The 14,267-nt window shown below is 38.9% G+C and overlaps 1 protein-coding gene and 1 long non-coding RNA gene across 3 annotated transcripts; both read right to left on the bottom strand.

Annotated features, from left to right (window-relative positions):
- Window positions 1-4,416: 4,416 nt before the first annotated feature.
- On the bottom strand, window positions 4,417-8,815 carry LOC135789436 (uncharacterized). The gene is made up of 4 exons (XR_010547562.1): window positions 8,331-8,815; window positions 8,164-8,206; window positions 6,790-6,905; window positions 4,417-6,630 (listed from the first exon to the last, which is right to left on the bottom strand). It is a non-coding gene; the product is annotated as an uncharacterized lncRNA (long non-coding RNA).
- A 178-nt stretch (window positions 8,816-8,993) lies between these two features.
- On the bottom strand, window positions 8,994-14,240 carry LOC135789433 (WAS/WASL-interacting protein family member 3-like). 2 transcript variants are annotated; one of them, XM_065299269.1, is made up of 8 exons: window positions 13,536-14,240; window positions 12,057-12,466; window positions 11,841-11,989; window positions 11,534-11,753; window positions 11,211-11,417; window positions 10,947-11,125; window positions 10,731-10,893; window positions 8,994-10,337 (listed from the first exon to the last, which is right to left on the bottom strand). In XM_065299269.1, exons 2-8 carry the CDS (start codon window positions 12,442-12,444, stop codon window positions 10,219-10,221), a joined length of 1,425 nt encoding a protein of 474 aa, XP_065155341.1. In that variant the 5' UTR covers window positions 12,445-12,466; window positions 13,536-14,240; the 3' UTR covers window positions 8,994-10,218. The 2 variants fall into 2 exon arrangements, with proteins under 2 accessions (XP_065155341.1, XP_065155342.1); XM_065299270.1 differs by lacking the exon at window positions 11,211-11,417.
- Window positions 14,241-14,267: the final 27 nt, after the last annotated feature.

A 14,267-nucleotide genomic window follows, 5' to 3' on the forward strand; every position in this document is an offset into this window, starting at 1 on the left:
TACATTTGTGCGGAATATGCGCAGTTTTGTTCTTAGTGTATAGACGCTTGACTTCCATACTGTGCTCAGCATTCTGAAGGATTGCTGGGCTTTCTTTATTCTGTTGTTTATATCTGCGTCGGTCCCCCCTTTTATGTCAATTATACTTCCTAGATATAGGAATTCCTTGACCTCTTCTATTTCCGTATTATCTATTTGGAGTTTTAAGGTGTTGTTTGTATTTATACGCATTTCTTTTGTTTTGGCAATATTTATTCTTAGGCCAATTTTACTTGCCTCCCTTGCTAATGTTGTTAGCTGTCGGCTCACGCCTTCGAACGTATGTGACATCAGGCAGATGTCGTCGGCGTAATCCAGGTCGCTGAGGTGCGAGGTTAGTGTCCAGCGCAACCCATCCCTGTTCTGGTCTACCTTTGCTAGTATGTAGTCTAAGGCGATGTTAAATAGTAATGGGGATATGACACATCCTTGTTTTACTCCTCTGTGTATCGTAAAACTTTCGCTTTTTTCACCGTTGTGTAACACACTGCAGTTTGCATCAGTGTAGAGTTCTTGCAGGATGCTTATTATCTTTGTTGGTACACCTCGCGACTTAAGGATCCTCCATAAAGCGTCGTGGTTCAGGCTGTCGAATGCTTTCTCAAAGTCGATGAAGGCGATGAATAGTGGTGATCGCCATTCTACTGATTGCTCGATAATTATACGAAGGGTATTGATATGATCGATGCATGAGCGATTTGGCCGAAAACCTGCTTGGTTCGGGCGCAGGGTGTTTTCTATAGTTTCCGCTAATCTTGTTTGGACGATTTTCGCGATAATCTTATTAATTGTGTTTAATAGCGTTATGCCACGCCAGTTGTTACACTCGGTCAAGTTACCTTTTTTGGGAAGCTTGATGATTAGCCCTTCTTTCCACTTGGTCGGAATCTTGTTGTTGTTCCATGCTTCCTTAATACAGTGGTATAGTTCATTTGCCATCCATGTGGCGTTTACTTTTAGTAGTTCCGCTGGAACGTTATCAGCTCCTGCTGCTTTGTTGTTCTTAAGCGTCTTTATAGCTGCAGTTATCTCCGCGACTGAAGGCGGGTTCGAGTCAATGTTCAGTTGTCTACCTGGGTTATTCTCTGGCTCCCAGTTAATTGTTTCGTTTGCGCTGAGCATGTCGGAGAAATGTTCCTCCATCTTTCGAGCTGCTTGTCTGACTCAACTAACAGGCGGCCGTTTTTGACTTAATGAAGTGTGTGCGTGTAGAGTACTTATTGGCCAGTTTCTTTGTGAGGTTGTAAAGTTCTCTCGAGTTGTTGTTGAGCATTGCTTCTTCTGCTTGTCTGCAAATATCATCTATCCACCTGCGTTTGTCTCTTCTGGCTTCCCTTTTGACCTTTTGGCAAAGGCCTGTGTACTCTACCTGTGCTGCTGCCCTATATTCTTGCGAAAGATTTTGGAGTAGCAGGTGTTTTTCCTCTTTCGGTCTTCTATCAGCAACCACGTGTTTTCGCTGATCCATTCTTTCCTTTGCCTGCTTTTCACTCCAATTGTTGTTTTGGCGACTTCAATGATGTTGTCGGCCATATTTTCCCATTTTGTGCTGATTTTTGGTTTATTGTCTCTTGCATTTTTTCCTTGAAGGATTTTGCTATTTGTGGAATGCGTAGCTTCTCTATATTTAGTTTTATTCGTTTCATATCGGCTGGTTGCTTGGGTACTGCTAGTTTTATTCTCAATGTGCCAACTATTAGGTGGTGGTCACTGGCTACATCAGCACCTCTCTTGTTCCTCACATCGAGTAATGACGATCTCCATTTCCTAGAGATTGTGATATGATCGATTTGGTTGTGGGTTTTTGTCTGGCGAGACCCACGTTGTCTTGTGAATCTGTTTGTGGGGAACAGCGTACCCCTATTACCAGGTTCGCGTTGGAGCAGAACTGTGTGAAGTATGTGCCGTTTTCGTTAATCTGCCCAACGCCGTTTTTTCCCATAATTTCTTCCAAATTCTCGTTTTGAGCGCCTACTTTCGCATTAAGGTCGCCCATGAGAATTTTTATGTCACCGCTGTTTACGTCTTTTATAGTTTTCTCGAGGATGTCATAGAATTCATCTTTATCCTCTTTAGAAGCGTTATTGGTTGGGGCGTAACATTGGATAAAAGTTACTTTTCTGAACCTGGTGTAGAATCTTGCTGTTATTACTCTTTCGTTTATTGGTGTCCATGAGATTAGACTCTTTTTAGCATGTTTACTGAGTAGAAATCCTACACCGCTTTCGTGTTTTCCAGATTCATTACCACTAAAAAGTAGTCGTTCTCCACCTTGTGTGGGATGTTCTCCTTTCCCCAACCAACGTACTTCTGATATACCTAAAATATGTAGATTATATTTGAGAAATTCCTTAGTTACCTGCTGCACCCTGTATATTTGTTTTCCTTGTTGTCCGTGAAAATTTAGCTTTAGTTGTTGTTTTAGGTTTTTCTTCTTTGCACTTTGAATTTTCTATTTGTAACACCCTGTATATTAGTTTTCCTGATTGTCGATGAAAACGAACGTTTGTGGTGTTTAGAGTTTTTTGTTTGCACTTTAAATTTTCTTTTTGTAACTCCCTGTATATTTGTTCCCATTTTCACTCACGTAGAAAATGGTCTATTTCCTAATTTCTTTATCCCGGTAGTACTTTGCGAAGTGCAACTTGCTTGCATGTGCGCGGCTATGCAGGTCGTAAGTCCTGTTTCAATATGGCGACATGTATTCTGTTGACTTGTAAAATATAAACTTGTATTCTATTGTTAATAAATGAATAGTAAGATATATTGACTTCTTTGATTTGTGAACCTCTTCTATCATTTCAGTAACAGGTCTCTTAGAGAATTCCCTCTCTCAGGGGATGATCCCCACTATAAAAATTGTTAAGGTATCCTGTGTGATTTGTGTGCTCCTTCTTTCATTTCAGCTACAGGTCAGAACTTGTGAGAATATTTTTGAGTGTCACCTCTCTTGAGGCGACTTAAAACTTAGAAATATTTTTACAAGTTTTACTTATAAGGATTGTCCTTATAAGGAGTTCCCTCTCTCTGGGGGTGATCCCCCACCATAAAAATTGTTGATATGCCTGATAATTTCGGGGATGAAGCGCAGAGACATCGTAGCTGTAGGATGGGCCGGGAGCAATGGACGGATCGAAGCAGTGGGCGATCGACCAGAGCGCCGGAGGCGCTCTGGGAGATCGACCGTAGACTGTCTTATAACGACACGTGCCAAAAAATTTAAAAATCTCATCCTCTCCTGTTCTCTTTCTTCTATCTCCTCCTCTTCTCTACTCTACTCTCTGTTCTCTTCCTTCTATCTTCTCCTATTCTCATTCTCTACTACTCATTCTTCTATTTCCCTGATCTCCCGTTCTCCTTTGACTTTCTTACTTCTCTTATTGCCTTCACTTGTATTTCAATTTCTCATATATTTCGTTGCAATTCATATATGCAACCCAAATTACACCTGATATTTTTATATTTGAGAAAAATGCCTTCTATACCTGAGATTCGATCCGTGTCTGCTAGCATGCCAGCAGGTGCACGTCTCCACTCGACCACCGAGTGTTTTTATTATTGTTATTTGATTCTTCTATATATGTTTCTGTTTTTATCATGTTTTTAAAAACAACAACACAATTCAAGCAACAGCAATGCATTGTATACGCTTCACGCACGTAAGATTAATATACTATATGATACTGATACACCGATACTGAAAACAACAAAGGGGATGCCACAAAGAACTAAGAATTAGTTTATAACATTACAATGTGTTTTATTGACAACATTTAAAATACATTTGTCATTCAAATAAAAAAAAACATTGACGAATTTCAAATCACGTAGCAATAAAGACTTACCTTAAAATGTGCGCATCTCCAATACTTCTTTTATGGATATCGCAGATTCCATGGCTCCCATACTCAAGAACTGGGCACCAACGTTGTCTATCAGCAGGAATTAATAATAAATCCAAGTTTTGCCAATATGCGAGAAGATGAACGAGTGCCGATGAACACGCACGCGACGCACATAAAGACCAACACGGTTGCCGATAATTCCACAACCGAATAATACTTAGCGACGACCGACGGAACATCCCAAGCGCACAAGCGAACCGATGATTAATTGGGGTTGTGCCACATTAGCCTGTTACGAAAGGCCGATGAAGGCAATTACAGAATTAAAGTAAGACACGCGAAAAGTCGCTACGCAGATCGACTGACGAACAAAACACGTGTTAACCGTAGCACAGCGCGCGATCGACTAAACTGCAAAGAGAATTGATATCAGGCGTAAACAAAGAAGATAGCCCCTACCAGTACTATCTAAATAAGCAAGAAAACTGACGCGCTGCGCCGACACAAGCAGCATAGCAGACACAAAACAAAATTAAAAGCATCAGGGTAGTATTTATTACTTTTGATTCATTCAATTTGATTTGAGTAACGCTCTGCTTGTGATGTTGTGATGTGCTTGTGTTCCAATAATCCTAAATAATTAACAGTTTATGAAGATGCCCTCAGGGCGACACATGTCAACTCAATATATAAAATGTAAATCCAGAAAAATCACGTATAACTTTAAATAAATAAATATTTTTAAATTATACAAAATGGATTACGTATTCAACAATGAAAGTAATAAAATTAAGTATATCACTTCACAACTAGCTTATTTGTCAAACATTTTAAAAATAAATTAAAATCCTATCCTACCATTAGTTTCGCAAAGTTTAAATAGGTATCACAAAATAAATATGATTAGGTTCGTCACATTTGCATCATCACGATGACGTTATGTATCACCACCATCGTGCCGATTCTGTACCGTCATATTGCAGTTAAAATGTTAAACGCTATTTCCGACACATGACAACACGTTCATAGCAGTAAATGGCTACCTAATAAACTTGTTGATGAAAAGTAAAATGATATTTTGAATTGACTATTTACAGTTCTGTACTTTAATTTACATACAACAACAACAGTAGATATATTAAAACGCACAACACAAGGTGCAAGCAAACATTTAAACACACACAAACACGAACAACTACAGTGTACAACTACACACTACAACTACACTACTACAACTACTACAACTACACAATGCATCTTACAAGAACAAAATATACAAAACATCTACATATGGAAACACATTCTACATAGACAACACAAGTAGATTACACAGTAGCACATAGGAAAAATAACACAATTAAACATAATCTCAGGTTCTACATGGATAACATAAAAGACACAAAAGAAAGGAAATGTGGAAAACAGAATGAAGCCGAAGCTTTTGTAAAAAATAATAACCGCGCCGAAAATATAATTCAATTTTTCTAGAAACTGCGCTGAGAATTCTAAACCGTTCCCTTCGCAATATACCGAAAACACCCCAACAAATTCACTCTTTCATGTGAAAATTCCACTTAACCACCCAATTTTTGAATTTACCAATATTGCAGGCGTCACTCCTACAACAAACTAATACAAACCCACGGAGAATTTAATTTGCCTTCACTCGAGACCGCGGCGAAATTTCTAAGCCGCCCCCCTCGCGAGCTACAACGAAAAAACCCAAACAATTTCACCCTTCATGTGACAATCCCACTTAACCACTCAATTTTCGAATTTACCAATGTTGCAGGAGTCACTCCAACAACAACCTAATATAACGCCACCGAGAATTTAATTTGACTTCTCTAGAAACCGCGGAAAAATTTCGAACTCGCCTATCTCGCGTGCTATTCCCAAAAAACTCCAACAATATCACCCTTTATATGAAAAACCCACTAAACCACCCAATTTGAGAATTTCCCAATATTGCAGGCGCCGCTCATACAACAAACTAATACAACCCCACGGATAATTTAATTTAACTTCTCTAGAAACCGCGGGGAAATTTCAAACCGCCCCTCGCGAGCTACACCGAAAAAACTTCAACAATTTCACGTTTTATGTGAAAATCCCACGTAACCACCCAATTTTCAAATTTACCAATGTTGAAGGAGTCACACCTACAACAAACTAATATAACCCCACCGAGAATTTAATTTAACATCTCTACAGACGCCCTTTCGTGAGCTAAACAGTAGTGCGGCAATTACCAAATACCCTTATCCGCAATACTACCCACAAATATAACGCAATAATGCGATACAGTAAAAGTCATGAGGCGATTACGTGTACAATACAATGTAAACTCTTGATAACCTTTTTTATGACGTAAAAATAGGTACAAAGTCAGTTTCTGATAAATCGCTGGAGTAAGATCAGTCCTTAATTCAACTAATCTTAGTAAGTATCGTTATAAAGAGTTTACACTGCATGTTATTCCACAAGCATTCATCAAATTAATTATCAAAGGTCTCTAAATATATACAATTCTAATTATAAGTGAACTAAAAGAATGCGTTTGTGGTTTACGAGTTATAGAGGTATCGCATCCCTTCGAAAAGCCGGTGCTTTTCACCAGGAGGAAGGTCCATTTGGTTGATGTGGTAGCAAAATCGATGATATGATATCACATCGAATATCAGGTGATTCTCCAGTGTATGCGCCACGGATGTATGAATCAGTGGGTACTTTTACGCTAAAAGTCCTAAAATTAAATAAAAATTAATCATCATACATGTGGACAAGTGTACAAATTTGATATTGTAATAAAAAATCACCTGTGATGCTAAGTAATCACTACCGCTTATATATAAAACAGAATTTACAATTTCAGCAATAAGAAGTAATGTACTCTGTACTATACCTTTTTCCGCAGTGAGCACGCAGAGGAATGGAAAATGGATAAGGTGGATACCTCAACTGATAGCCGGGTTAGAAAACGATCTTCGAACGTACATTTAACGGAGAATGCTCCAATTGCTAAAATTAAAACAAAATTAATACCAGCAAAATTACAAAATAAAACAAAAATATTCACAAGAACTAAAATTAAATCTTATTTAAAAACTTGCGTACGCTAGATACACGGATACACAAGTATAGGTTTGTTGATTCACGGCATACAAATAGATAAGAATGTTCACAACAATAACCAGATAAGATTCTTCGTTCTAAACCGGCATAAGATTGAATGTAAATACAAACGCCTATGAATAAAATTTCTAGAACAATGCGCGAATAGGTGAATTAAACAGAAACAACAATTTCCGAAAATTGTAAATAGCTACGTTCACCTAACGAGAAACGAATTTTAAAATCGGCGAACGTCGCACTGCACTAACGCACAAAATAATAGACTGAAAATAAATTTAAAAATGAGTGCAGCGCCATCTAGCGACGTACAGAATAATGACGATGAAGAAGTGGACTGTGTGCGCCATCTAGTGACGGGAGATCAAACTGCTCACATGTTTGGTAGCAAAACTGTAATTGCGTAGAGCAGCTTTTGCGATCTGTAATTTTTAGGTGGCGTCATCGGATTGACAAGCGCGAAAAATTTAATTCAACTTTTATTCATCTTCAGTACTTCTTCGTTAAATACGTAATCCATAGTTATATTTATACAAATTTAAAGTGTGGATTGAATTACACTTTATTTCCACTACATGTTTTGCCTTGAGAGTATCGTCAGTACAATGGCGAACAAGGTTCCCGAAATATTGAACAATTTCACCGCAATTATACAAAAATGATAAGAAATTACGCTATTAAACTTTTGGGGGTGGTTCTTGAGATAAGGAGGAATTTCCACAACAAGTTTTCGAAAATGCTAAAAATGACCAACTTTTGGGGGCGGTTTTTAGACACTTTGCGTGTGATTTGCAGGGCTAGCAAGGGTCTATTTTGTGGAAAAACTATCGCACTATCTATATTTACAATTTTTATGACAATGGCGTAAACGGTTCTAGAAATAATGAGGAATTTCCACAACAAGTCCGCGAAAATGCTAAAAATTACCTACTTTTGGGGGCGGTTTTGAGGCACTTTACGTGTGATTTCCGGGGCTAGCAAGGGACCATTTTGTAGAAAAACTATCGCACTATCTATATATGCAAATTGCATGACAATAGCATAAACGTAAACGGAGATAATTGAAATTCAAACGTTGAACGCGACAAAAAACAATCCAGATACAAACACTTTTCACAAAACAAAAACAATTTCTTTATAAACTTACCAAGGCATAGTCCATTATGCGCTATAAGGCACAGGCACAGGCACTGTAAATAAAAGAAAACGTTAGTTAAAAGATTCCAATCGATACAATATTATGTTCGCAACATGGCTAAAAGAATTACAACAACTCGTATTGTACATAACAATGTCTAAATTTATGTTACTTACCTTAAGCGTACATGGTCCTCCATATGAAGCGAATCAACATGGCTGCGATTCATCCACAAACCGCTGTTAGTCAAACAAGCAGCAAAACACACGATAACGGGCGATAACACCACAACCGTAAACATCCCGAGCGTTAGGAACGCATATTGTGAATTGCAATTCGCACATCACACGCGAAAAAGAACTAGCACTTAAGTATTGAGATTCAACGCGCGATTAAAATTAACAATAGACTATAACAATCATGCCAGCTACCACTAAATAGTCGATTGTCGAACAAATAAAACGCGATATGTAAATTGAAATGTGAAAAATTGACACCACGCGCGTGAAGTACGTCTGCCTAAAACAGCGATCGACGCAGAACTACCCGCCGAACTCACCAAACATGCAGAGACATCACGCGATCACAACGGATAAGGCAACGCGCATCCGCAGAAGAGAGTAGGATATGCGCAAAACACGCGTGCTATCAGCGCGTAATACGCAGAACGCGCAGAACTAACCCTCTGGCATGTTTGATTTCAGCAACAAATTATAGACTCCAACTATAGGCAACCCAATTGCCTTATCGATGCTTTTCTGTACAATAATACGCATGTATAAAATAAAATAAGATCAAATTTAACACATGAATTGCGTATTCGAGTACAAAGCTAAACATTAATTCGAATTAATTTATTAATATAATACTCTTTGTACATATTATATTTACATATATAATCGGGTATGTACATGAATTCTAAGCTCTCCATTCACTAATCGTATATATGTGATTATTTTCCTATTATCCACACATCATGTTAGTCATGACTTGAAGTTCATTTACTTTAACAAGTGATTTCGTGTTTTACTTGCGTAACTTTTGATACGAGCTTTAAATATTAACATTTTCATTTTAAAATAGGCACTGAGTTTGTGTTTGCTTGTTTGCAACATTTTCCTACATCCTTCCATCCGCATCCTGCGCATCCAATACAATAATACAGAATAATAGCTTAATGATAACGTAAATAATATGCGATACAATAATAAAAAAAAAGTTAATATTTCGCGCTCGCCGTCGCAAAATGACTAGTAAATAGTAGTAATCGTAAATAATGCTTAGCGAATAAATACAACTGGTAAATAAATCGAAGAACGTAATTACAATAGTACATTATACAAATAAATAATTACTACATAATGATAACGCGCAACGTGAAAGTTGTAAGTACACATCTTTTGTTTTTGACTTTGAGCGTCGATATGTTAAGATTTCGGAAGTGAACAAATTTTGTTCCAACTATCGTTAATTATTGCCTATAAAGTGTGACACAGCCACACGCTTCTCGCCCTCCCTTCCAACATCTCCGACATCTCAACCTCAAGTTATCATAATTGGTGCTTTGTTACAAGTTATACTCTCTAAATTATAAACATGTGTTAATTGCACGCCCAGTATAATACAACATTTAAGTATAAGTATAAATAATTCAATAGTTGTAGTCGTATTCGTTATGATTTTCAAGTTTTAACGCGTTTTTTTTTTTATTATTTTACTCAAACAAAATTGTATTGAACTATGAATTATTTAAAACCACAGCCAGAAAAAGACTAACAACATTATTTATCATTATTATTACTAGTGTTTTCTTTTTAGCGCAACACACTCACACGGTTTGTTTTTAATCACATTTTCTCACAACTCCATTCAATTGATTAATTTTTGCTTGTTTGTTCGTCAAATTTTTGTGTTCTTGTTTTCGTTTAAACAGCGTGTTCATTTAAAGAGTAGTCGCTTGACTTGAGCCGCCCCCAGCTTCCGCCTGATCGTCACCGCGCGCGCGAGTCGTCATTTGAAAAACGTCAGATTGCACGCATTGAGCTTAATCAGGTTGGTTAAACGCTAGCACGTCGACGACTCCCACAGCCGATGGCCGCCGACGAGCTGCAGCTGTTGCTGCGGCACCGCCGCGACTTGAACGCCGCCCCCGGAGGGTGGTTGCGGTGCCTGCTGCTTTCCGGCTGCAATTTTGGTGCCAATGTTTGAGCGTGTTAATAATATCAAGGTGTGAATACATGAATAGATGAAGGATAAATGTGATTATGCAAAATTGCATGCAGAACTACGTTATTCAAATGTTCAAAATGAATACTTTTACATGTACTTCAAGAGGGCGCTTACGAAATTAAAAAAATACGTTCAACGCACTGTAGGTGATTAACAAACAAATAATAAAACAACTACGATTCATGCACAGTGTGTTGCATTACTGCACGATGCATAGTGTGTTTGCATTGCGCATAGTTCAGGCGTTCATTACACGACAAGTAAATAATTAAATACTTCTAATGATAATATTAATTGATAATAAAAAAAACAACAAATATGCCGTCACCGTGATTCTAACATCTAACCTTGTCGCGCCGTGTTGTACACCTTCTCCACGTTGCGGAACGCCATCGGTGGGGGTAGGTCGGCCATTGGTCGAAAAACGTACCGATTCTCAAAGCTGGACGCTGACACCGAGGGCCGCATGGAGGAATTCCGTGGAGGCGGAGCTGGGGCTATAGTAGGTACCTAAAACAAAAACAATTATAAATTTTGAAGCAAAAAAGTTAAACTTTACGTACGGCTGGTGCAGCTCTCGTCGGAACAGGCGGAACAGACCTATGAGGCGGCGGTGGAGGCGCATGCGTAGGCGCCGCTGGCAGCGGAGTGGTAGGCGCTGCTGATGGAGGCGGAGGCGGAGCATGCGAAGGTGGTTTCACCTTCTGTGCCGGTATCGACGGAGGTGGTACAGTCGGACGACCTAAACAACCCAACAAAATCATCAAAATCACAAATTTAAGTAAAAAAACAAAAGAAAATCGTGCAAAAAATCACTAAATATCTACCATTAATCGGTCTAAGTTTAATCTGCGACAAGTGCGGCGTGCTCCCACCGAGCGTGCGTGATCGCTCCGAGTCCAGCTGGTGGGCGGTGAGGCCGAGCGGATTGAGGCTGTTGTAGTGCGCGGGGGCGGCCGACAGCGGCGAGCTAGACAGTCGCACGCTGTTCGACTTGCGCAGCTTGCCATTGGTCAGCGTGTTGGTGGGTTTTTCTATTTTCACACACACGCACGCAGCAAAACAAACGAAAAAATAAATAAAAACAAATAAAAACATGCGCAAACTAACCAGGAAATCAACTAATTTCTAGTAAAATTATCGCACGTACCTAAAACCGGTGGCTTTGGTGCTAAATGCGGTTTGCCGAAGTTTCCCTTCGCCGGTGTGGTTGCGGTCGACGTGGGCGTGTGGTTATTGTTTCGTGACGTTGGCGAATCCAGCGTGTTGAAATTGCCGTTGCTCTGCGTTTTTCGATGCAGCGAGTGACTATTGTTCGTTTTGTTATTTAATTGATATCCGTTCTTTGATTGCAGACTAGATAATTCGTTCTGCACAACAAAAAAACATCAAAATTCAAGAAAAACACCAAGGAAAGTGTTACTTCAGTGTGAATACTTAGCTAAAACAAAACTTACAGTTATATTCCTAGAGGGTGCTGGCGGCGCCGGTCCTCGACTTGTATTCCTGCTCTCGTTGTTCAACCTCTTCCTTAATTCGCTCTGAATATCACCGAAGGAATTCCCCGTGTTGTTCATCATCGATGGTGGAGCTGAATCAGGTCCATCTATAACACATTAACGAATAAATAACAATATTAGTTAAAATTCCATTGATTAATAAATATTTCTTACTTGTCATAGAATGTGAACTTGGACTGCTAACACCAGTATTATTCCTAGCATTAACACTCTTGAGCTTAGGCATCCCGCCTTGAAACAACCCGCCGAGACCATTCGGTGGTCCATTCATCATGGATCCACCACCCACATGTGTTGGTGATCCACCCGCCTTCGCCGCAGGTTTACTGGAAGCGCTTGACGTCGCCAGCGGGTCACTCCGGTCGTTAATAAGCGCCTTATCGACACGATTCAACTTCGGCTGCTTGCGAATGGCGTTCAGCAATGCAGAACGCTCGTCGCCGCCGCCTTTCCCGCCCTTGCCGGCTGGCGGCGGGACGAAGGCAGGCATTGGTGGTGGTGGACATCCCGATGGCGGTGGTGGTGGCGGTGGGCCAGGCATTTTAATCCGCTCTGCTCAAATACTAAAAACGAACGAATGTTTAATAAAAAAGTTATTGATAGAATTAGGCAAACACAAAGCAGACATGATAGAACTTGTTTATGAATGTGAGTAAGGACAAACACTTGAAATATTAAGCCTGATATAAACAATGTCAATTAACGATAGTAACAATCGTGACAATGGTTCCCAGTGAATCACTGATAGAACCATTCGTAAATGTCTTACAGTCTGATTTACTAAGTCAGTAACAAACAGAAATGCCTAACATTTAGCGAATTTTTCAAGTTTTATTTGTGAAAATAGCTTAACAGTTGTTTATCACTACCTATTGACTATATAACATGAATAAAACTCCATGTTTTCAATCAGAAACGTGAGTATAAACAATTTCTATTTCAAAAACACTGTAAAACTATCTATTTCTTTTATAAAATAATGAATTTCTTAGAATTTCATTATGTTAATGCAATTTAAATGAATGAACTTTAAGAATCCTTAAAGAATCCTTATCTATGACCCTAATTTGTATACCATGTGCACTTCTTAAGCTTCTCCTCTTTCCTGAGGGATGACTAACCACAATGGCCTCAATTCCAACGCAGAAAACTTGCAATAACTCACGAATCGCACATACGGTGCGTAACTCTGATCGAGGCTAATGCAAACAACCTCCAAACGGTCCGTACAGGCGGAAATTTGCATAAATGAAGCTACAAGGACAACCGACCTGTCTGCCGCTGTGTCATCTCAACTTTCCGGCGCGTTTTCATTGATTCATGAAAAACGCACTAAATGACAATATTTTTTCTAGGAAATTATTCTGCATTAAATTCAATGCCTCTATAAACACATATATGTAAATAAAAGTTAAACTAAACATTTTTAAACATAACATAAACACGAAATGAATTACTACCTTTTCTTTTTAATAATTATATGTAAAACTTAACCTTGAATATATTCTATTCAAAATAATAAGCGTAGTACGTTGCACTTTCGAATAATTAATTAATTAGTAATAAATTATGAAAAATTGAATTTATGAAACTATATAGGTGTAAACAGGTTATTTTAAATGTAGTACTCACCTAAATGATAATATCACACATGAATCCTTCACGGAATCCTCGAAATCAGCGCTTCCAGGCCAGATTCATCACAAATCAGACGCTAGACCGCTGTTGATCAACAATGCTTTCGCACATCACGCCTGCGCTCGTATAACCGTCGATGGAACATCCGATGACTCTTCGACGCACTGTAATCGGTGTGTAATCGTCGATTTGCATGCGATATCTATCTTTGCTGAATGATTTTTCGTTCTCGCTCGAGTTTGGATAGGAATTGGCTCGCCCTCAATATCCTCGGTTGCGCGGCGAGACACTCGTCACTATGTAAACTGTATTCACAAGCAAACACTCTGATGCACTTCAGCTATTGTACGATAAGATGTACAGGCTGGGTTTTTACGGGGCAGTTTAAAGGGTTTTATTCTGGTCGTGAACTCGCGAGAAGTCGCTTAGTTTTTGCGTGCATTTGACGTCTCGCAAAGCACTTGACGCACTTGACTCGCTAGAACATGGCCGCTCTGTAGTCATCACACACGTCCGTCCGCAGGCAATACGCATGCGCGTAACAAACGAGAAATTTAGCGATTTTAAACTTTCTTTACATGAATTTACACTTGAAAACATTCCTAATCAATAAAAACGTCACATTTTTAAAATGGTTGAATAGTTACATTATTATTTTGATTATTTAGTTCATTGAACGCGCAAGATTTAGCCTAAGATTAAATAATACCACAAGAGGTTGACCGT

The sequence above is a fragment of the Atheta coriaria genome, unplaced genomic scaffold, assembly GCF_025399875.1.
Source record: "Atheta coriaria isolate IRGN ID8LTWV9N9 unplaced genomic scaffold, Caltech_Dcor_3.1 hic_scaffold_3_pilon, whole genome shotgun sequence".
Lineage (NCBI taxonomy): Eukaryota > Metazoa > Arthropoda > Insecta > Coleoptera > Staphylinidae > Dalotia > Dalotia coriaria.

Excerpts from the sequence above, each read along its gene's own strand:
- LOC135789433 (XM_065299269.1), bottom strand. The coding sequence starts at position 12,444 with ATGCCTGGCCCACCGCCACCACCACCGCCATCGGGATGTCCACCACCA. Across the intron at positions 11,754-11,840 it reads CACCCTCTAGGAATATAACT|AACGAATTATCTAGTCTGCA; the intron begins GTAAGTTTTGTT and ends TTTGTTGTGCAG. Across the intron at positions 11,126-11,210 it reads TAAACTTAGACCGATTAATG|GTCGTCCGACTGTACCACCT; the intron begins GTAGATATTTAG and ends TGGGTTGTTTAG.